The sequence below is a fragment of the Salvelinus namaycush genome, chromosome 13 (genome assembly GCF_016432855.1).
Source record: "Salvelinus namaycush isolate Seneca chromosome 13, SaNama_1.0, whole genome shotgun sequence".
NCBI classification, from domain to species: domain Eukaryota; kingdom Metazoa; phylum Chordata; class Actinopteri; order Salmoniformes; family Salmonidae; genus Salvelinus; species Salvelinus namaycush.
The window spans coordinates 23,641,634-23,663,320 of record NC_052319.1 but is presented as its reverse complement, the minus strand read 5'-3'; the positions used below and the strand labels follow the sequence as shown (position 1 = coordinate 23,663,320).

The 21,687-nt window shown below is 44.9% G+C and overlaps 2 protein-coding genes across 4 annotated transcripts in view; one reads left to right on the top strand and one right to left on the bottom strand.

Moving 5' to 3' along the window:
* The window catches only part of LOC120058042 (potassium voltage-gated channel subfamily H member 8-like), a 171,561-nt gene extending 168,664 nt beyond the window's left edge, over positions 1 to 2,897 (top strand). The window contains exons 14-17 of the mRNA XM_039006525.1: positions 427 to 683; positions 1,524 to 1,624; positions 1,734 to 1,786; positions 1,920 to 2,897. Coding sequence (XP_038862453.1) covers positions 427 to 683; positions 1,524 to 1,624; positions 1,734 to 1,786; positions 1,920 to 2,897 — 1,389 coding nt within the window. The remainder of the gene's footprint in view (positions 1 to 426; positions 684 to 1,523; positions 1,625 to 1,733; positions 1,787 to 1,919) is intronic.
* A 3,902-nt stretch (positions 2,898 to 6,799) lies between these two features.
* LOC120058346 (armadillo repeat-containing protein 8) lies at positions 6,800 to 21,536 on the bottom strand. Of its 3 annotated transcripts, none has more exons than XM_039006945.1 (22): positions 21,238 to 21,535; positions 19,442 to 19,518; positions 16,619 to 16,690; positions 16,360 to 16,502; positions 16,091 to 16,188; positions 15,605 to 15,697; positions 15,364 to 15,444; positions 15,151 to 15,226; positions 14,833 to 14,923; positions 14,588 to 14,648; positions 14,239 to 14,439; positions 13,966 to 14,061; positions 13,781 to 13,863; positions 13,523 to 13,604; positions 13,314 to 13,400; positions 11,245 to 11,337; positions 10,730 to 10,879; positions 9,703 to 9,798; positions 9,355 to 9,450; positions 9,046 to 9,139; positions 8,692 to 8,785; positions 6,800 to 8,565 (listed from the first exon to the last, which is right to left on the bottom strand). In XM_039006945.1, the coding sequence occupies exons 1-22, from the start codon at positions 21,280 to 21,282 to the stop codon at positions 8,532 to 8,534; spliced, it is 2,043 nt and encodes a 680-aa protein (XP_038862873.1). In that variant the 5' UTR covers positions 21,283 to 21,535; the 3' UTR covers positions 6,800 to 8,531. The 3 variants fall into 3 exon arrangements, with proteins under 3 accessions (XP_038862873.1, XP_038862874.1, XP_038862875.1); XM_039006946.1 differs by having other exon boundaries at positions 9,067 to 9,139; positions 21,238 to 21,534; XM_039006947.1 differs by lacking the exons at positions 6,800 to 8,565; positions 8,692 to 8,785; positions 9,046 to 9,139; positions 9,355 to 9,450 and adding an exon at positions 9,451 to 9,560 and having other exon boundaries at positions 21,238 to 21,536.
* Between the last annotated feature and the right edge of the window lie 151 nt (positions 21,537 to 21,687).

The window sequence follows — 21,687 nt, the reverse complement described above, 5'->3', positions numbered from 1 at the left end:
GATGGTGGTGGAAAATGCTGTCTCAGGCGCCGCTTCAGAATCTCAATTGGGTTGAGACCTGGTTACTGAGAAGTCATGACATATGGTTTACATCATTTTGTCATCAAACCACTCATGCCCTGTGGATGGGGGCATTGTCACTCTCTGGGGGCAAAATAATAGCCTGCCCAGCATTTTTATACATGACCCTAAGCATGATGGGATGTTAAGTTACCTGTACCCATCTGTATAGAATTCCCTGTTATCAGATTACCATTCTCATCTCTCTCTCTCTCTCTCTCTCTCTCTCTCTCTCTCTCTCTCTCTCTCTCTCTCTCTCTCTCTCTCTCTCTCTCTCTCTCTCTCTCTCTCTCTCTCTCTCTCTCTCTCTCTCTCTCTCTCTCTCTCTCTCTCTCTCTCTCTCTCTCTCTCTCTCTCTCTCTCTAGGTGGACTGGGAGAGTAACGGAGGCCTGGTGAAGAAGCTTTCATCCATTAAGGAGGATGAGGAGGGTGATGAAGAACAGAGCTCTGTATCGTGTGCCCACCGTTCCCCTTTACGTCTCACCAGGGTTCTTAACTCGCCCCTGCGCTCCCCCCTGCTGCCCCCTCGGCCCTTCCGCCCCCCCTCAGAACACACCCGCCCCGCCACCCTGCAGATACCCGTGGTCAGCTTCAGCAGCGCACCGCCGGAGCTTAGTCCCAGGTAGGAGAAACACACACAGACTCACTCCCATACACACACAAATCATACACCACAGTTTGTATACAGTTTTAACAAGCTGGTTTAAACTCAGGCAGAGGATTGAATTGCTGTAATACAGTAGACTTGTCTATTTCATGGTGGCTGGTAGAGGAACTGGAACTGAACACAATTAACACTTGAGCGTTGATCCTCCAGTGCCTGTCTGGCTGCCATGGCAACTAACTGACGGTGCTATTGGGTCCCAGCAGAGGGAGTGTGGATTTCCCTCCACACCAGGCAGCAGGCTCAGTATGCAACAAGATCTCACAAAATGTTGAAATTGACTTCAGAATCCAATGTTTGTCCATGAGACTAGCGGGTTCAATCCCAGTGTTACGCAATCGTTTTTTGGTTTAAGCCTATCCCAAATCTTAACCCTTACCTTAACCAGAGCCTACTTGATGGTAATAGCGCTCACCGTTGCCCCTAGTGGTCGGTATTGAAGGCGATTCCCGACCCCAACGGACGTCGAATATTACTTTGGATCTTGAGTGACCTGGCTGCAGAGAGAGAGAGAGAGAGCGAGAGAGAGAGAGAGAGAGAGAGAGAGTGTGTGTGTGTTCAGCACACTGCATAGCCCGCCTGCCAGCCCTGCGTGAGAAGCCCAAACCTGACATGTGCTCAGTGGGGTGGCAGCTGTGTTGCTGTTTGAACATAACATCTGGAGCCAGAGGGAGAGAGAAGAGACCTACAGTAGAGTAGAGGGGGAGAAGGAATGAGGAAGGCAGGGCTGAACATAGGCTTAAATCCTCCACTCCTCTCTGACAGCTGTTTTCCCCCTCTCGCTTTCTCTCCCTCTAGGTTTGTGGATGGTATTGAGACAGAGAGAAATGTGAACTCAACCCAGAAGTTTGAGTTTAGCTCCAGTCTTCTACACAGTGGTCCACCATCCCCAGGACTAGGTAATACAATCTCCTCTCCACCAGTCTGTTGCTGCTCTCTTTCCAACATTTACTTACCTCTCCGTTTGTCTGCGTGTGTGTGTGTGTGTGTGTGTGTGTGCTCGTGTAGGGATCCAGGAGCAGTCAGAGATCAAACAGAGTGTCTCTAAGCTGAGTGACGAGGTGAGTGGTTCTAGCTGGTCAACAATCATCACTGTTTTCAGGGTGATCCATAAAAACATATCAATTACTGGTCATGAATCTAAAACCTAATATATAGTATATATATATACGCATCTCTTGTCTGTGTCCACAGATGAGCAGTCTCTCCCAACAAGTCTCTCAGCTCAGCCAGGAACTACAGGAAATGACCCGCCTGCTCCGGCCCCTCCTCCTCGTGGCGCCTCAGCCAATCCTGACAGCCATGACGCCCATCCTGACTCCACCCCCCAGCAGTGCCAGCCAACTGTCCTCCAGGACACCTCTGGTGGTCCCACCTCCAGCCCCGCCCTGCTCCCCACAACCCCACCCCCGGCGAACGCAGTCCTGCTCACTATTGGACGTGGACAGTGCTGACACAGGGAGGGTGGACCTGCCAGGTTGCCTCCTCCCCACCCCCCCTCTACAGAGGCCTCCAGCCCAGGCCCAGGCCCATTCTCCAATCTCCCCAGGGAGATGTTCCAAGGACTTACTCCACTCCAACCCCCCTTCCCCTGGGAGAGGAGACACAGAGGGGCCCACCCACCTCTCCAACGGTTCTAACCACTCCAACCTCCCGGTCTCTAGCAACGGGTTCTTCCCTGTCCAGGACCGTCCTCCCCTTGCCTCCCGCACCCCGTCCCCCTCCCTTTCCTTCTCACTGTCTCTCTCCTCCTCACCCTCCTGCTCTCCCTGCCAGAGACCCCACCATTCTCGACCAGGCAGCCACAGTAGCCACAGCAGGGGCCTGCTCCCCCCGCCTCCCTCCCAGGACACCCCGCCCCCACCTTCCTCCCATTGCTCTGCTCCCCCGTCACTCATCTCCTCGCCTGGAGACCATAGGCTGAGGGTGGTCAGCCCCTCCTTTTCCTCCTCCACTAACCTCATCCCTCCCACGTCCTGTCTTAACCCCTCGCCCTTCTTCCCGGGGCCGTTCTCCCTGGACTCTCTGAGGTTGGAGACGCAGGGGGGCCCCAGGCTGGAGGCAGGACACCTGGAGCTTGAGATGCAGGAGTGGGGAGGGGAGAGGGGGGAGGGATGCTCCCAAATGATGGAACACATCAGCTACATTGACGAGGAAGGGCCAGCTCTGTGACAGAGAGGCAGATTACATGCAAGAAGAAACAGTAGAAGAGAGAATAACAAGGAGAAGAGAGGAGAAAATGTAGCCAGCTGGTCCAGAGAGCAACGTTGAACCTGTGATATGCACACAGACAGACATATAGACAAATTAATAGACAAACAGTGAGATGGTCAGGTGGAAACCAATGGCATCACTGAAAAAGATCCCACCAGGACAGTAGCATGACACCTAATCTAACGGCGGACTAATCAGGCGATCTGGCCATGTTCTGGTCATGTTAAAGCAACAAATCCTTCGGTATCTGTGGACGTCATGATGTCATAAGTGAAATGTGCATCCTTTTCCCTACCCCTCTGCTGACTCCATAGAGAGCATGTTGCCCGTGCCAGATTTTCCCAACCTACCACCCCTTCATGACATGACATAGGACTGGAAATGTACACTCTTATTCAGTCTCTGTCATGTAGATTCAGCATCATACTAACATATATTGCTTGGATATCACCATAGCTGATTCAAATGTGGAGTTAATTTACTTCATATTACTACTTAATATTCCTTCAGAGTTTCTCTTTAGATACATTGGGACATGTTTCTCTGCTACTTGTTATATGGAGGGTTATTTGTTACATTTGGATGGCCCCATTAGACTATCTCCACAAACTACATACACACTTGCACTGTGGTCTTATATAGAATGACACCCTCAGTGTCGATCCAGCATTCATAGTAAAGCCTACACACCTTAGTTTCTCTCCCTCTAACAATATTCAACACTACAAGAGAATCAGTGAGCTTACAAGACACATGGATCCCACCAAAACATGAAGACAACACTACTGTAGAGTAGATATTAAAGGGCAACTCCACCACTTTTCAACCTCATTTTCATTATCTTCAGCAAAATACCAGTGTCAACATATGTGTAAAAGTTTTGTAGAAAAAAATCTTTAGTTAAAAAGTTCTACACGATGACTAGCCTGATGACTCACACTAAATTATTCCGCTGCTCCGTTTTTCGCTACATACTTTAGTCTGAGACTGGCATCATTGAAGTCGTCTGTGGTGACGAGGGGCACGAGGGGCGTTGTACAACACAAAGTCCCTTTACTACTCTGATTGGATCGCCTCTAACCAATCAGAGTATTAAAGCCGCTTTACCCAAGCGTGTTCTGGCACTGGCCCAAGCCATTGATTTCTTGACCAATCAGACGGCCCCGAATGTGTTCGCAATCGGTGAAGGGTCAGGGAGGTACTCAGAGCCAGACTCAGTGCGGAGAAGAAACTAACGTCCGTGGGCGTGGAGTATAGTCGGAGCAAGGAGCCTGGGGAGCCAACCCGATGACATCGTCAAAAGTTTAAACATTTTAAAAACTGTTATTTTCAAACACTATGAAATTTGCGGTGATATGGGGAGCAAGAAAATACCCTCCCTTGGGCTAGAAATTCATTGCAGGTTTTGAATATCAGTTTTTTACTTTTAATCCTACCCTGTGATGTTACAGAGAAGCATCTTTTAAACCACAGAAATGTGCTGTTTTCACATACACTACCGTTCAAAAGTTTGGGGTCACTTAGAAATGTTATTGTTTTTGAAAGAAAAGCGCATTTTTTGTCCATTGAAATAACATAAAATTGATCAGAAATACAGTGTAGACATTGTTAATGTTGTAAATTACTATTGTAGCTGTAAATGGCAGATTTTTTATGGAATATCTACATAGGTATACAGAGGCCCATTATCAGCAACTATCACTCCTGTGTTCCAATGGCACGTTGTGTTAGCTAATCCAAGTTTATCATTTTGAAAGGCCAATTGATCATTAGAAAACCCTTTATGTTAGCACAGCTGAAAACTGTTGTTCTGATTAAAGAAGCAATAAAACTGGCCTTCTTTGGACTAGTTGAGTATCTGGAGCATCAGCATTTCTGGGTTCGATTACAGGCTCAAAATGGCTAGAGTTGCAAAGAATAAGCCATATATCAGACTGGCCAATAGAAATAAAAGATTAAGATGGGCAAAAGAACACAGACACTGGACAGAGGAACTCTGCCTAGAAGGCCAGCATCCCGGTGTCACCTCTTCACTGTTGACATTGACACTGGTGTTTTGCGGGTACTATTTAATGAAGCTGCCAGTTGAGGACTTGCGAGGCGTCTGTTTCTCAAACTAGACACTCTAATGTACTTGTCCTCTTGCTCAGTTGTGCACTGGGGCCTCCCACTCCTCTTTCTATTTTGGTTAGAGCCAGTTTGCGCTGTTCTGTGAAGGGAGTAGTACACAGCATTGTACGAGATCTTCAGTTTCTTGGCAATTTCTCGCATGGAATAGCCTTAATTTTTCAGAACAAGAATAGACTGACAAGTTTCAGAAGAAAGTACTTTGTTTATGGCCATTTTGAGCCTGTAATCGAACCCAGAAATGCTGATGCTCCAGATACTCAACTAGTCTAAAGGAGGCCAGTTTTATTGCTTCTTTAATCAAAACAACAGTTTTCAGCTATGCTAACATAATTGCAAAAGGTTTTTTTAATGATCAATTAGCCTTTTCAAATTATAAACTTGGATTAGCTAACACAACATGCCATTGGAACACAGGAGTGATGGTTGCTGATAATGGGCCTCTGAACACCTATGTAGATATTCCATTAAAAATGAGCCATTTCCAGCTACAAAAGTAATTTACAACATTAACAATGTCTACACTGTATTTCTGATCAATTTGATGTTATTATAATGGACAAAAATATTGCTTTTCTTTCAAAAACAACGATATTTCTAAGTGACCCCAAACTTTTGAACGGTAGTGTATGTAGACACTTCCCACTGGGCACAGACATCATTTAATTATTTTGTATGTATTTACATTTGGTTGAGATATCAGGTTAAATGACAAAAAAATACAAAAAAGTAAAAGTTCCCTTACGTTGATAACTTTTTGCAAATCCAAACAGTTTTCCACATTGAATCAACATCATCAAATAGATTTTTAAACAACCAGTTTTTGCTCAGTGGTTGGTTTGGTGCTGAGATGATGAATGAGGTTAAAAAGTGGCAGAATTACCCTTTAAGAAGGAGATCTAAGGGCGGGCACCAGCCTGCCAAAGACAGGCTAGGTTTAGGTTTTGGAGGCTATGCATAGTGGGGGATGAGGGGAATATAGGTATGTTGTGAAAAAGCAGACTGCCAGATTGTACAGTGAAGAGTTCCCACATCAAACCAGGCTTTAGCCATCCAGCCATTTGTGCCTTCTCCTTCGAACACACACTGCTAGTCATACACATATCATTCAAAGATGGGGATTCCGTTGTGATTTATAAACCATTGACTATTCAATTATGAACACTGCACTTTTATTTTGAAAAGTAAGTTATTTATGTATTTATTTGTGTTTGTAAGTCATATATTCTGGCAATATCTTCTGTTGAAAATGCAGAGGAGTGTTGTGGCCCTTTTCCATCCATCACTAGTTGTTCAACCAGACATCTTCACTTCAGTAGCTTCATATCAAAGCCCACATGCACCAACACACACTATTGCCATGTCCCCAGCATCATCTGCAATCCATGTACAATTGTCAACCTCTGGATGACACAGACTTATCCTACAATGCTCAGATACTGCTAAATTGGTCAGAGGCCTAATTTTACTAGCGCCGTCTGATGCGCTGTGTACCAGAGTTGTTTAGGGGTGGTACACTATTCGTAATATAGACAGATTCAGATGCTGGTTTCTATTTTCTGTAACAAGGTGAGGACTTGGATGCGGCTGCATGGAGGTGTGAGGGGGGGCCCAATGAGAGGGGTTTGGGGTGAGGGTGTTAAATGCATGTCACAGCTATCTGCATGAGGAATGTGCCTGCTTCAGAACTAAGGGAGAGGAAGATGGGCTTACTGTGCTGCCCGAGGCTTTGAGAGGCTTCAGATGTATTTTATTATTAAATGTCACCAACTTCACCAGAAATACATTATACAAGAATAAACAAAGTGTTGTTTTATAAGATCCAGGCTTCTGTGATGCTTTGGATCCGAATCATTGTCAGGGATGACATGATGTCCAGCGCCAGTGGGATCACTTCCTCAGTCATTTTAATATGTTGAACAACCATGGTAATGCTCTTATAACCAGTGGACCTTTAATTGATGCATGTATTCAGTTATGTTACACTTGTGCCTTGTTTCCTTCACCTGTTCACATGCCTCACATTGACAATTAAGTGTTCTCCACTTCCCTCCACCCGGTGCCCGCAGACAAAAAAAAGACAGTACTCAATGATCAAGTCCATCTTTCAGGTCTGCATATATTTCAAATGGTAGCATTCATTCTGTCAGAGCTTCTGTAAGAATGGAAATGTCAGGGAGAGGAAAGATCTAGAAGATTCTAGGGGGAACCAAATGGCTACAGGTAAAGGACATTTAGCATTTTATCCTATTTCATGGATCCATCTTAGTGCCTCCTGAAAGATAAGACTAGAGAGAGTCAGGGTCATACATAGTGACATGCTATGGGCCGGTTTACCAGATAAAGATTAAGGGCCCAATTAAATCTGTATCTCTGAATCGTTACAAATTGCGCGATCGAAATGTAAAGGTAAATTCCGGTTGAACCGACATATGCAGCGTTTACACTAACGCAGGACCATTGCCTTGAAATTTCAATCACGCTATAACACTGAACTTCCACAACACAGATTGAATAGAGCCCTAAATCTAGTACTGGATTTAAAAATTATGCTCAATGGAGATTCTCCATTGAAAGTGCTTTTTAGTCCAGGACTAAACTTAATCTGGGTCTGTGCAAGCAGCCCATATTTCCAGTCAACCTTCAAACTTCGTTCTATTGACCACATCATCCTCCCATTGATATTCTGTTCACACCCTACTGTACAAGGAACCCGGGATCAGACACAGAGAAACAGAAACAGAGGGGGGAAATTATAATCTAAAAAATATATTTATATGTTTATATATATTTACGAGGTATGTATCCACAAAAAAAAACACAAAAAAGTACAAATTGAGCAGTCTTTTTCCAAACGCAACCTATCTCGTGACATAAAGCCCCTCTTTAATAATAATAATAATAATAATAATGAATAATTAATTAGCTAAATAAAACCAGGATGAAGCGATGCTCCCACAACCCTGCCCTCTTCGTCAGAGCCTTTAGTCCAGCTCTCCGTCCCTCTGAGACATCTTTATGTTCAGTCTCCTCATTAGGAGTCCAAAAGCACCAAAGCCTCCTGGCCACATGGTGGCGCTGTGCTGCACTGGCTGGCTACTGTACTGCACTCTACTAACCCTTCTTCATTCACATCCATCTTTGCATAAAAAAATAAAAAGGCAAAAACCTTTGAATGACCCCCCCCCTCCAGTAACCGTTGCTATGCAGAAAGCGTTTCCCAGTTCCCCCTCCAACCTTGTCTCCAGGTGGGATGGGGGTCAGGTTTGGGTTGGGGGTGATGGGGTGGAAGGGGGGCGTCCGCCGCTGCAGCTCAAAGATGTCTTTGTGCAACAAAACTAAGATTAAACTGAAGGAGAAGAAAACAAAACAATGGCAGCAGGCAGGCAGGTCTCCTCCTGGCAGGCCATTGGATTGTTAGTTGTGTTGTTAGGGGCAACGACATCGGAGACTGCTCTCGTAGGGTCACGCCAGATACTGCTGCATTGCTGTCTTCGCCCTGAAAGAGAGCGAGAGAGAGTCAGTATCCTACAACACAATGAGTGTGCATGTGTTTGTGTCAATAGGAGAGAGAAACTGAAGGAAAGCGGGAGAGAGATCAGAAGTGTGTGTGGCTGTGTCGGACCTGTCACAGAGGTTGGGGTCTGAGGCCTGGGTGAGTTTGTGCAGGATGTCTACAAAGCCCAACTCCCTCAGCTTGTCCTGACGCTCCTGGGAACCTGAACAGAAAGAGACACCGACGTAGGAAGGTTAGAGAGGAGGATGTTGGAGCCAGAGGCAGAGACCCGGTCCAACAGTGTTTACTCAAAACAGATGAAAACCATTGATGTAGTGGAGCATAAATGCGTTACCGTAATGCATAACTTGATCCACTTTATACCACTACATCCATGAAACTACCACTAGCCCTAACTAACACAAACGCTTTGAACATCTGTGTTTCCACACTCCCCCACAGTCCCCCCCAGCTTGTGACAACCTGTCATGGCGTTGGCCTCACCGTCCTCCTCGTTCCAGATCAGGTTGGAGATACAGAAGGTGGCCGCCAGCTGGAGCTTCACATTAGAGTGAGCCTGAGAGGATATCACAGAGGAAATGTCAGTACTTGCTTAAGATATGTCAACAATATATGCAAAGAGAGATGGTCAAACTCGTTCTAAATAAAAATGATCACACATGGATACAGGCAAATATGAAGGTTGACAGAGTTCAGTGAACCTCTTTAAGCCTGATCACTTGTCGAGAATTAAGTATAGCTACAGTGGCTAATGGAGGGAAGAGACTCTACCATGTAATATTTGATTTTCTGGAGGATGTCGTCATTGGTCATGATGAGTTCCTTGGCTGTGTTGCCATCGGCAATGTTGGCTAGGATACAGAGTGTCTGAAACACAGACAGCAGCTCTGTCCTGAAGTGTTTCTCAAGACAAAAGTAGGGTTGCAGAACTGCTAACTTCTCAGAAATTCACAGGTTTTCTAGAAATTGGAGCACTCCTGGAATTAGGAAATAAGCAAGGAGGGAATAATCAAACTGGAAAACCTGGGAATTTGGGATTAAGTGAATGAAATATTGCAACCCTACATCAAAGTGTTCATGGTATAGTAAGCTGAAGGGGGGGGGGGGGGGGGGTCATACCTGTTCCTTGACCTCGATGCTGTGTTCTCCCTCGAGGATTAGAGTGACTGCCTGCATGATCTGCTTCCCATGAGAACTCATGACCTGGTCTATGTGCTGGGAGACAGAAGGGAGAGGAGGTTAAAGAAAGAGAGCGATCAAGCGGGATAGAGTATGAAAAGGCGAGACAATGTGCGTGTGAGACTTGAGATGATTAAAAGCAGAGTCTGTGAGTGTCTGTGTCTGACGACTGCAGTACCGAAAGAGAAATACAAAACCTGACCAAACAAGCCTCAGCTTCCTTTGGAAGGCTCAGGAGAATGGTCTTCCAGAACAAAAGGCCTCAGCTTCCTTTGGAAGGCTCAGGAGAATGGTCTTCCAGAACAAAAGGCCTCAGCTTCCTTTGGAAGGCTCAGGAGAATGGTCTTCCAGAACAAAAGGCCTCAGCTTCCTTTGGAAGGCTCAGGAGAATGGTCTTCCAGAACAAAAGGCCTCAGCTTCCTTTGGAAGGCTCAAGAGAATGGTCTTCCAGAACAAAAGGCCTCAACCTTCACACAGAAATATCTGTTTACCAGGAAGTGATCATGACAACTCTCCTCTACAGCTGCAAGACGTGGACCATCTACACTCACAACATCAGGATGCTGGAGGCCTTTCACATCAGGTGCCTTTAGTGCACCCTGTGGATAACCTTGCGTGACCGGGAGCCCTGTATGGCCAGCTCTGCAGAGGGTCAGGGGAGGCGCTACAAAGACCAACTGTAGACCATAACGGAAAAGTGCAGGCTTAACCCTACCCAGCTGGAGGTTACTGCCCCTGAACGCTCCATCTGGCGTCAGCTCTACCAGCAAGGAGTGCAGAAGCTTGAGAAGGACAGGAACGGGCTACGGAGAAGAAAGCGCCTCAAGAGACATGAAGCCAGGAATGCACCTAGACCCCCCCAATCGGAGAATCTACATGCCCTGTCTGCAACAGACGATGTGGGTCAATGATTGGACTTAAGTCACACAGACTACCTTAAGTGTGTGTGTCTCTGTGCCAGTCTTACGGGTCGTGTGGAGAGCAGGTTCCGTAGCAGGCCCAGGGTCTTCATCAGGACGTTAGAGTCAGGGTCAGAAAGCAGACGGAAGAGCTGCTCTGTTCCCAACGCTCTCACAATCTCCCCCTTCACCTTCTGGTCCGCCTGGAATGCCATGTTCTACACACACAATAATGAAGGTGTAGGTTAGACACACACCTTCTATAGTAGGGTTGCGCAGTTACAGAAACTTTACCAAAGTTCCAGTTGGAAGATTCTCAGTTGAAGGGTTGCCTCACTGCTTATGCTCTACTGACTGAGAATCAATGGAGCAAGGCAGTACAGTGGTGAGAGCAGAGCAAGGCAGTACAGTGGTGAGAGCAGAGCAAGGCAGTACAGTGGTGAGAGCAGAGCAAGGCAGTACAGTGGTGAGAGCAGAGCAAGGCAGTACAGTGGTGAGAGCAGAGCAAGGCAGTACAGTGGTGAGAGCAGAGCAAGGCAGTACAGTGGTGAGAGCAGAGCAAGGCAGTAAAGTGGTGACTCACCATTAGAGCCCAGATGCCGTTGACCCTCAGGGCTGGACTATCACTCTGGGTCAGACTGCATAGTAACTCTATCACCCCTGACTCCAAGATGGGCTGCAGACATACACAAAACATATGCACTTACTCCCACTGGTCATGCTAAATTGCAGGTTCACAACCTGACAGCTAATGTTTGGTCCTAAAACATCAAGAAAAAAATATGAACACACACACACAACCAGTCAAAGGTTTGGACACACCTACTCATTCAAGTGTTTTTCTTGATTTTTACAATTTTCTACATTGTAGAATAATAGTGAAGACATAAAAAACTATGAAATAACACATATGGAATCATGTAGTAACCACAAAAGTATGAAACAAATCAAAATATATTTTATATTTGAGATTCTTCAAAAGTAGCCACGCTTTGCCTTGATGACAGCTCTGCACACTCTTGGCATTCTCTCAACCAGCTACACCTGGAATGCTTTACCAACAATCTTGAAGGAGTTCCCACATATGCTGAGCACAGGCTGCTTTTCATTCACTCTGCAGTCCAACTCATCACAAACCATCTAAATTGGGTTGAAGTCAGCTGATTGTGGTGGCCAGGTCATCTGATGCAGCACTCCATCACTCTTCTTCTTGGTAAAATATCCCTTACAGAGCCTAGAGGTGTGTTGGGTCATTGTCCTGTTGAAAAACAAATGATAGTCCCACTAAGCCCGAACCAGATGGGATGGCGTATCGCTGCAGAATGCTGTGGTATCCATGCTGGTTAAGTGTGCCTTGAATTCTAAATAAATCACTGACAGTGTCATCAGCAAAGCACCCCCACACCACCTCCTCCATGCTTCACGGTGGGAACCATACATGCGGAGATCATCCATTCACCTACTCTGCGTCTTACAAAAACACGGAGGTTGGAACCAAAAATTGCAAATTTGGGCTCATCAGACCAAAGTACAGATTTCCACATGTTTCATTGCACATGTTTCTTGGCCCAAGCAAGTCTCTTCTTATTGGTGTCCTTTAGTAGTGGTTTCTTTGCAGCAATTCAACCCTGAAATCCTGATTCATACAGTCTCCTCTGAACAGTTGATGTTGAGATGTGTCTGTTACTTGAACTCAGAAGCATTTATTTGGGCTGCAATCTGAGGTGCAGTTAACTCTTAATGAACTTATCCTCTGCAGCAGAGCTACCTCTGGGTCTTCCTTTCCTGTGGCGGTCCTCATGCAGTTCCATCATAGCGCTTGGTTTTTGCGACTGCACTTGAACTTCTAAAGTTATTGACATTTTCCAGATTGACTGACCTTCATGTCTTAAAGTAATGATGGACTGTCATTTCTCTTTGCTTATTTGATTAAAGTAATGATGGACTGTCATTTCTCTTTGCTTATTTGAGCTGCTCTTTTCATAATATGGACTTCGTCTTTTACCAAATAGGGCTATCTTCTGTATAACCCCCCCCCCCCCCCCCCCCACAACACAACTGATGCTCAAACACATTAAGGAAAGAAATTACACAAATTAACTTAACTAGGCACACCTGTTAATTGAAATGCAATCCAGGTGACTACCTCATGAAGCTGGTTGAGAGAATGTCAAGAGTGTGCAAAGCTGTCATCAAGGCAAAGGGTGGCTACTTTGAAGAATTTCAAATTAAAATATATTTTGATTTGTGTAACACTTTTTTGGTTACTTCATGATTCCATGTGTTATTTTAAAGTGTTGATGTCTTAACTATTATTTCTACAATGTAGAAAATATTAAAAATAAAGAAACCCTTAAATGAGTAGGTGTCCAAACTTTTGACATTCAACTTTACTGAGCTGTGTTCGTCTACCAATCATGAAGCTAGCTAGGTAGCAGTGTTGTATTGCTAGCTAGGTAGCGGTAGTAGTGTTGTATTGCCAGCTAGGTAGCAGTGTTGTATTGCCAGCTAGGTAGCAGTGTTGTATTGCTAGCTAGGTAGCAGTGTTGTATTGCTAGCTAGGTAGCAGTGTTGTATTGCTAGCTAGGTAGCAGTGTTGTATTGCTAGCTAGGTAGCAGTAGTGGTGGTGTATTGCTGTCTGCTGGTCTCACCTCTTTGCTGGGTGAAAACTCCAGTAGCAGGTTGCATAGTGTAGAAGAGGCCATAACCAACACCTCGTCTGGAGCGTTCTGTAACAACTACACACAGCAGAGAAGAGACGTACAGTCTCACTACGAAGGCCATGTACTTTGCAGCATGCATAGATCATTTGTATAGTAAGTAGTTTTGTATGGTGAGAAAGAGATCCCTTGGTACAGACCTTCATAAGCGGCTTCCATACGGCGTGGTCATGAAAACTAGTCCTCAACTGCTGGACTGACCGGGACAGACTGTGAAGACACCTGGACACAGAGGAAGAGGAAGAGTCAATATCACAACAGGCACACACGGCTACCATTTGAGAGTCAGATGTCTCGGATGCAAGGAGATCTTCTGAGGCTAAGAAGGGAACAGAATGTGACAGGACACTCAGGATGTCACAGCACCCTCAGTGGAGCGGTAGGGATGTTATCAGTACCTGACGGCAGCAAGCCGCACCTTGACGCTGGATTCTGACAGACCACTCACTATCCTGTCCATCATGTTCTCTGTCTCTGTGATCTGAGGAGGAGAGAGACGGGGGGGTGTTAGGAAGAGGACACGGACACATTTCTAAAGGCGGCTGGGTAGGGGTGCGTGTGTGTACTGTTGAGTGAAAGCCACCTTCTTGCGGATATCTTCGTCGTTGGAGCCCAGTGAGGCGTACAGTTTAAAGGCAGCTTGTCTCAGCTCGTGAGCATGCTTCAGGTCGTGATCCAACTGCAGATAAAGACAATTCAATATTTGGTGCGAGGTAAGAGTTAGAGGGTTTTGTCCAAAGTAAGGAATGTGGTGTTCTTTTCTCACAACAGTGTCTGGGTTTTCCTGACGGTAACAGTTCTCTCTGCCTTGTAAGATTGCCTGGCTAGGTTAAATGAGTAAAGTCCAGTGTCTCACCCTCTTGATGTCAGTGATGGCGCTGACAGAGCTGGGGTATTTGAAGTAGTCAGCCAGCATGGCCACTAGGTGGTCGGTTACACTGGCGATCCTCTGCAGCTCCACATCAGGCTCCATCAGGTAGGCCAGGGTCTCTGCCCCCTCCACACGCTCCTCCAACAGACGCTCCTTACTGCACATCCTCACCAGGCACGGCAGGGTCTACACAGGGATGGAACAAGGATTATACACACACACAGGGAAGACACTACACACAACAGAAAGGCTAGACTCAACATACATCACACACATACCAGTACCAGACAAGTCATAAGATGAGTGCACAAGACACGCAAAATGGTATAATCACCTTTAAAACGATGCAGCTGTCATCTGTCCTAATGGCTCCTGCTCGACACATGTATGTTAGACTGGGGGAGAGGAGGAAAGCAAAGGGTGAGCGAGAGGGGGAAAAGAGATTATCTTCCCGAAACTAAAACACTTGAGATTCTTACTTTAATAGTCCGTGGAAAAACATATACTTTACAGTTACTTCAACATTGTCAATGGAAGCATACTTCTTTTAATAGTCAAGTGAAGGAAACACTCACTCACCACTTGGCTGCTGTGAGCTGCATGTCAATGGGCTGATCCCTTTGCATCATTCTGACAAATACCTGAGAGAGCAGCTCCTCATCCACCAGCACTGAGAACAGAGAGGAGAACATTGATTTTCATCGTAACTTCATTATACAATATTGTCACCATCTGACAAACTTTTTGCTACCATGACGATACCAATATAATGCCAAGAATAGAACTCTTCTGACACAGAGTGAAGAATATAGCTGGTAGCTGTCCCAGTCAGGTCCCAAAGCAGCAGCAAGAGAGAGACAGACAGACATAAATAGAAGGGGAAATAAAGCCTCTCACCATTCACCAGTGTCATGGAGACCTGAGTGTTCTCATAGGCCAGGACCGAGAAGCATTTTAATGCCTGCATCCGTACCTGTATAGGATGAGAGCAAAAAAGAAAGAAAAGAATGAGAGAAGAGGGGGGAAGAGAGTGAGAGAGAGACATAGTAATATAAAAAGGTCAGAGATGATAGTACTGAGATCGGGGTGAGAAGTAGTTTCAAAGACTACCTTATAGGAGGGAGAGATGAGAAGAGGAGCAATGTTCTGGATGGCCCCGTGGTTAAACAGAACCGTCTGGTGCTCCGGAGTCTACAAAACACACACACTGAGTAATTCTTCAGACACTTTTTTTTAAATGATAGTTTATCTGATGATTGACCTTTAACATGTAGTGTCTTCGGTCTCGTATTACAATACTGTAAATCTTTCTGTAATGTGAAGTGTTTTAAATGTGTGCTGGTGTACTGACCTTGCAGCAGTGGGAGAAGATCTGGGTGATGTACTCCTGCGTCCGCTGTGACCGACTCAGCAGGGACATGAGGTGGGGGATCACAGTGGGGTCCTGACAAGGTGTAACACACAGTGTTACTGCACGCAAGCACCCCCCCCAGTGTTACTGTGTTACTGTGCGCGCGCTACTGTGCGCGACTGTGTTACTGTGCGCATACACACACACACCCAGTGTTACTGTGCACACACACACACCCAGTGTTACTGTGTTACTGTGCGCGCGCTACTGTGCGCGACTGTGTTACTGTGCACACACACCCAGTGTTACTGTGCACACACACACACCCAGTGTTACTGTGCACACACACATACACCCCAGTTAGACACAACACATCACTAAGAATAGTGATGGCATGTTACACCATATCAATGGTATGTGTGTCAGAGTGAGTGTATTGGGGGGGGGGGGGATAGACACAGAAAGAGAAGAGTGCGTGAGACTTACAGTGTAGAGCAGCTGCACTGGGGTGACTGGACTGATGAAGACTGTCCTGAGGCAGCGTAGACAAGCCTCGATGAAGATCAGGTCTGAACATAGGAGACCTGCAGAGAGACACACTTGCTATGAGAGAGAATGAGTATGTGTCTCCTCAGTCAGAGCACTGTCCTGTCAGTGAGTTATGACTGAAAGACTAACACTGGTCAGCACGTCACTCTTAGTGTGACTGAGTGATTGTGTGTGAGTGTGTATGGATTTGTCTGTGTTATGCCCACCTTGCAGTAGGGCAGGGATGATGTGACAGTCAACCAGGGACTTGATGTTGTTCTCAGTGCCCATGGCCAGACTGCCCAGCACCACCGCACACTCTGCCCTCAGCTCTGAGCTGGACGAGCCCTGCTGGAGCAGATACAGTAACCTGGGGAGAGACACACAGTCAACACTGCCATTCAATTGGGCTTGGAGATTGGGTTGAGGGGAGGGGAAAGAAGGAGAAAGAGGGAGATGGGAAAACAGGTGAAGGGAGAGACACACCTGGGCACAGCTCCCAGGACAATCAGGTTGGCTTTCTGTTTGTTGTTTCCGATGACAGCATTCTTCATGTCACTGTGAACACACACAGGGTCAGAGTCAGATGTGTGGAGCTTCCTTAGCATGTTACCAACAGCCACAATAACAACAACACTTGACAGAGTTCAACCACAGTAGCAATCATATCACCTACGCTAAACCACACAAGTCTAAACACTAACGCTAACAGCCACAGGTTCAACTGAGAAACATCATTGCTGTTCAAGCTTGTTAACATGTTGCTTTGAAGATAGAATTCTGAACATCACACACCACTTATATAAGCCAATAACTTACAGTACCAGTCAAACCTACGCATTCAAGGGTTTTTCTTCAATTTGTACTATTTTCTACATTGTAGAATAATAGTGTAGACATCAAAATATGAAATAACACATAATGGAATCATGTATTAACCAAAAATGGGTTAAACAAATCAAAATATATTTGAGATTTGAGATTTTTCAAAGTAGCCACCCTTTGTCTTGATGACAGCTTTGCACACACTTGGCATTCTCTCAACCAGCTTCATGAAGTAGTCACCTGGAATACATTTCAATTAACAGGTGTGCCTTGATAAAAGTTAGTGGAATATCTTTCCTTCTTAATGCGTTTGAGCAAATCAGTTGTGTTGTGACAAGGTAGGGGTGGTATACAGAAGAGAGCACTATTTGGTAAAAGACCAAGTCCACATTACGGCAAGAACAGCTCATATAAGCAAAGAGATACGACAGTCCATTACTTTAAGACACGCAGTTCTCAAAAATGGCTTTTAGGAGGACCGCCACAGGAAAGGAAGATTCAGAGTTACCTGTGCTGCAGAGGATAAGTTCATTAGAGTAAACTGAACCTCATATTGCAGCCCAAATAAATGCTTCACCGAGTTCAAGTAACAGACATATCAACTGTTAAGAGGAGACTGCGTGAATCAGGCCTTCATGGTCGAATTGCTTTAACTAACTCAGAGGCTGCTTACTACACCGAGACCCAATCAGTGGCCACTTTAATACTGTTTACATATATTACATTAGTCATATATCTACATACTGTATTTTATAATATATATTGCATCTTGCCTATGCCGCTCGGCCATCCATATGTACATCTTCTCATTCACCCCTTTTAGATGTGTGTGTATTAGGTAGTTGGGAAATTGTTAGATTACTTGTTAGATATTACTGCACTGTCGGAACTAGAAGCACAAGCATTTCGCTACACTCGCATTAACATCTGCTAAACATGTGCCCAATACAATTTGATACCACTACTAAAGGACACCAATAATAAAGAAGAGACTTGCTTAGGCCAAGAAACACGAGCAATGGACATTAGACCGGTGGAAATCTGTCCTTTGATCTGATGAGTCTAAATTTAATATTTCTGATTCCAACTGCTGTGTCTTTGTGAGAAGCAGAGTAGGTGAATGGATGATCTCCGCATGTATGGTTCCCACCGTGAAGCATGGAGGAGGTGGTGTGATGGTGCTTTGCTGGTGACACTGTCAGTGATGTATTTAGAATTCAAGGCACACTTAACCAGCATGGCTACCACAGCATTCTGCAGCAATATGCCATCCCATCTGGTCTGAGCTTAGTGGGACTATCATTTGTTTTTCAACAGGACAATGACCCAACACACCTCCAGACTGTGTAATGGCTATTTGACCAAGGAGTGGAGTGCTGCATCAGATTACCTGGCCTCCTCAATCACCCGACCTCAACCCAATTGAGATGGTTGGGATCAGTTGGACCGCAGAGTGAAGGAAAAGCAGCCAACAAGTGCTCAGCATATGTGGGAACTCCTTCAAGACTGTAGGAAAAGCATTCCAGGTTGAAGCTGGTTGAGAGAATGCCAAGAGTGTGCAAAGCTGTCATCAAGGCAACGGGTGGCTACTTTTGAAGAATCTCAAATATATTTTGATTTGTTTAACACTTTTGGTTACTACATGATTCCATATGTGTTATTTCATAGTTTGGATGTCTTCACTTTTATTCTACAATGTAGGAAATAGTAAAAATAAAGAAAAACCCTTGAATGAGTAGGTGTGTCCAAACTTTTGACTGGTACTGTATATAAAAGTTATCCAGAGTGCAGAATTCTAACTCTGGTTTGCCAACTGCTGAGACCCTATAGAATGCAATGCATATGACATAAAGATACAAGTAGCTAGATGGAATTAAATAGCCATGAGAAGACGGAGGCCAGTGGAAAAGTACTGCTGCACCAGTCAGGTAAGAAGCGACTCGGCTAGCCATCCAAAACCGTAACCAGAGCTGGGTCTCTGAGTTAAAAATAAAAATGAAAAGATGTCCGACTCCAAGCTGTGCTGAGGCTCTCACTCACACTGCCCAGTGAAACACACTCTCTCAGTCACACACACACTAGCAGAGACCTGTCATACCACACAGCATGAATCACACTGACTGATCGGAGTGAAACACACACCACTGACAGCCAGGTTGTACAGCCACATGTAAACAAAGTGTTCCAAGCAGCTCACACTGAGCATGCTCACATCGCACCTCAAACAAATCAATCATTGACAGACAGCTCCCTCCAGAGCACCAAGAACTGCCTGCTCCACCCGCATACAGATACCAGACTCACACAAGGACAGACAGAGGCCCAAATGGCATCCTATTTCCCATAAGGCTCTGGTCAAAAGTAGTGCACCAAGTAGGGGATAGGGTGCCATTTGGGACGGAAACAAAGATGGACATACAGGGCAAATATCTATTTTCCTATAGAAAAACCATAGGCTACTACAACACAAGGTAATGTACTTACATGACTCCCTGCAGCACTTTCTGCGGGTCAGGGTCAAAAAGCCTGTCAACATAATGGCGACTGGTGGCCGTGACCTCCTGCATGGTGACAAGAGACAGAATAACAATGAGTCAGCGCTGGCCTCCCTCATCATCCCACTGCTACCACCAACCACACACTCAGCAGAAAGACACCGGCCTGGGCCAGATAGATACTCCATCCCAGAAAAGCCCCTCCTAACGATATGACTGGTCGACAGGCAATAGGCTACTCTCGTCAAGCTGTAAACTCATCCAGTGCACGAGATGGTCATATGTCACTTGATAACTTTGTTTATGTTTATCATTGAGGGACCGTCCAGAACTTTCCTCACGACTCACTATGTAATAGGTTACTGATGAGCAAAGAGGCAGTGCTCTACTATAGCTCTCTCTAAAAAAAAGGGGATTTGCAGTGACGTGTGTATTCCTTGTGAATCATACCATATCAGTCATGAGTCAGTAAGGGATCTGAAACAAAGTTCTTTAACAATTAAAGTAGATTACAATTACAGTAGTCCAGATGCAGTTATAGGTGCAGCATCACATTTCAGGTGGGTGAAATGTAAAATTTAAACAATATGATGACTCCTGAACAGCTAATCAAAGGGCTATACCCAGACCCCTCTTTTACGCTGCTGCTATTCTCTGTTAATTATCTATGCATAGTCACTTTAACTCAACCTACATGTACATTTTACCTCAACTAACCAGTGGCCCAGCACATTGACTCTGTACCGGTACCCCCTGTATATAGCCTCGCTATTCTTATTTTATTGCTGATATTTAAATTATTTGATCATTGTATTTTCTATTTCTTACTTTTTTTCTTAAAACATCTTAAAGCATTGTTGGTTAAGGGCTTGTAAGTAAGCATTTCACTGTAAGGTCTCCTGTTGTATTCAGCGCATGTGACAAATAACATTTTATTTTATTTGAATATGACATTTGGCAAATGTTGTTAAACCTAGCTCTGGCTTTGGCATTTCCTTACAGGTCCTGAAAAACATATCTGTTGACAGACTAACAGGTGGCAAATGAACACATTTTGTTGAAGAGCTGTATAGCTTGCCGTGTATTCATGGCATCTTCATGTATTTCCTCCAAAACCCTGTGATCTGGTCAATGACACTACCAACAGCATATGGGGGCGTTTCCAGTATGATAACTTTAAACTATCTTGCTAACGTTAGCTTAATAGCTAACTTTATAACATAAGTAAAAATGATAAACGTTAGTCTTAAAAACGTGAAATTGGATTCTCGATCACAAAACTGACAGCAGTTGACACTTGACATAGTTAGCTAGCCTTCTACCCAAAACTGACTCAGACAACTAGCTAGTTCTTTATAGCATGCTACCTAACTAACAGAGTAAGTACGGTTATAGACAGCTAGCCAACTAGGTAGCTAAATCGCGGTTGGTTCCAGCTAGCATAACCTGATTTAATTACACCGTCACTGTGCAATAAAGTTATTAAATGTTGCGGGTTCTCGTTATAATTGGATTCACGTAAATGTCACCGGTTACTAGTTAGCTAGCTAAGTCATTCCGGGTGAACGTCGGGAGACCGCCCTAACTACAGTAGCTAACGTTAGCTAGCTAAATGTTGCAAAGCCTGAGTTAGCGTAGCTAGCTAGCAACTACAGTGCATGCCCTCAACCCACATTGATAACTTGATGCGACACATAGAATGCGTTTCACTATGCAATGCAGTTAGGAAGAATGCAGTGCATAGCAAAAATAAAGTATTTATTAAATAGTATAAGAGCGACTCACAGATAGCACGCTGATGCGGAGAGGGGCCTCCAACAAGCACGCCATCTCTCTTCCCCCTGTCGAGCACCCCAATCGGAGCAGCACTTTCCAAACACTCTGCCCTCCAGACCAGCTGCTCAGATTAAAAAAGTAAATATAGCTAAATCACGCAACACTTTAGAGGCACTTAGTATTTCATGGGTTAGGTGGAGTTAGTCGGGTGTATTTTGTCTGTTTAAGCCACAGATAACGTTTCCTGTGATAATGAAACTATTGTTTATAGTTGCACACTGGCTACATTGCTCGAATGTCAATTTGTGAATCAAGTCAATTAGGTACATTTTGGTTCTAAACGCGCAGATCATTTGAAATTGAAGTTTGGGTGATTCGACAAACATATGATTATTATAAGCATTTATGTTCATATACAAATATGTTTTATTCATAAAGAAGTGGTGATAGTCCGAATTA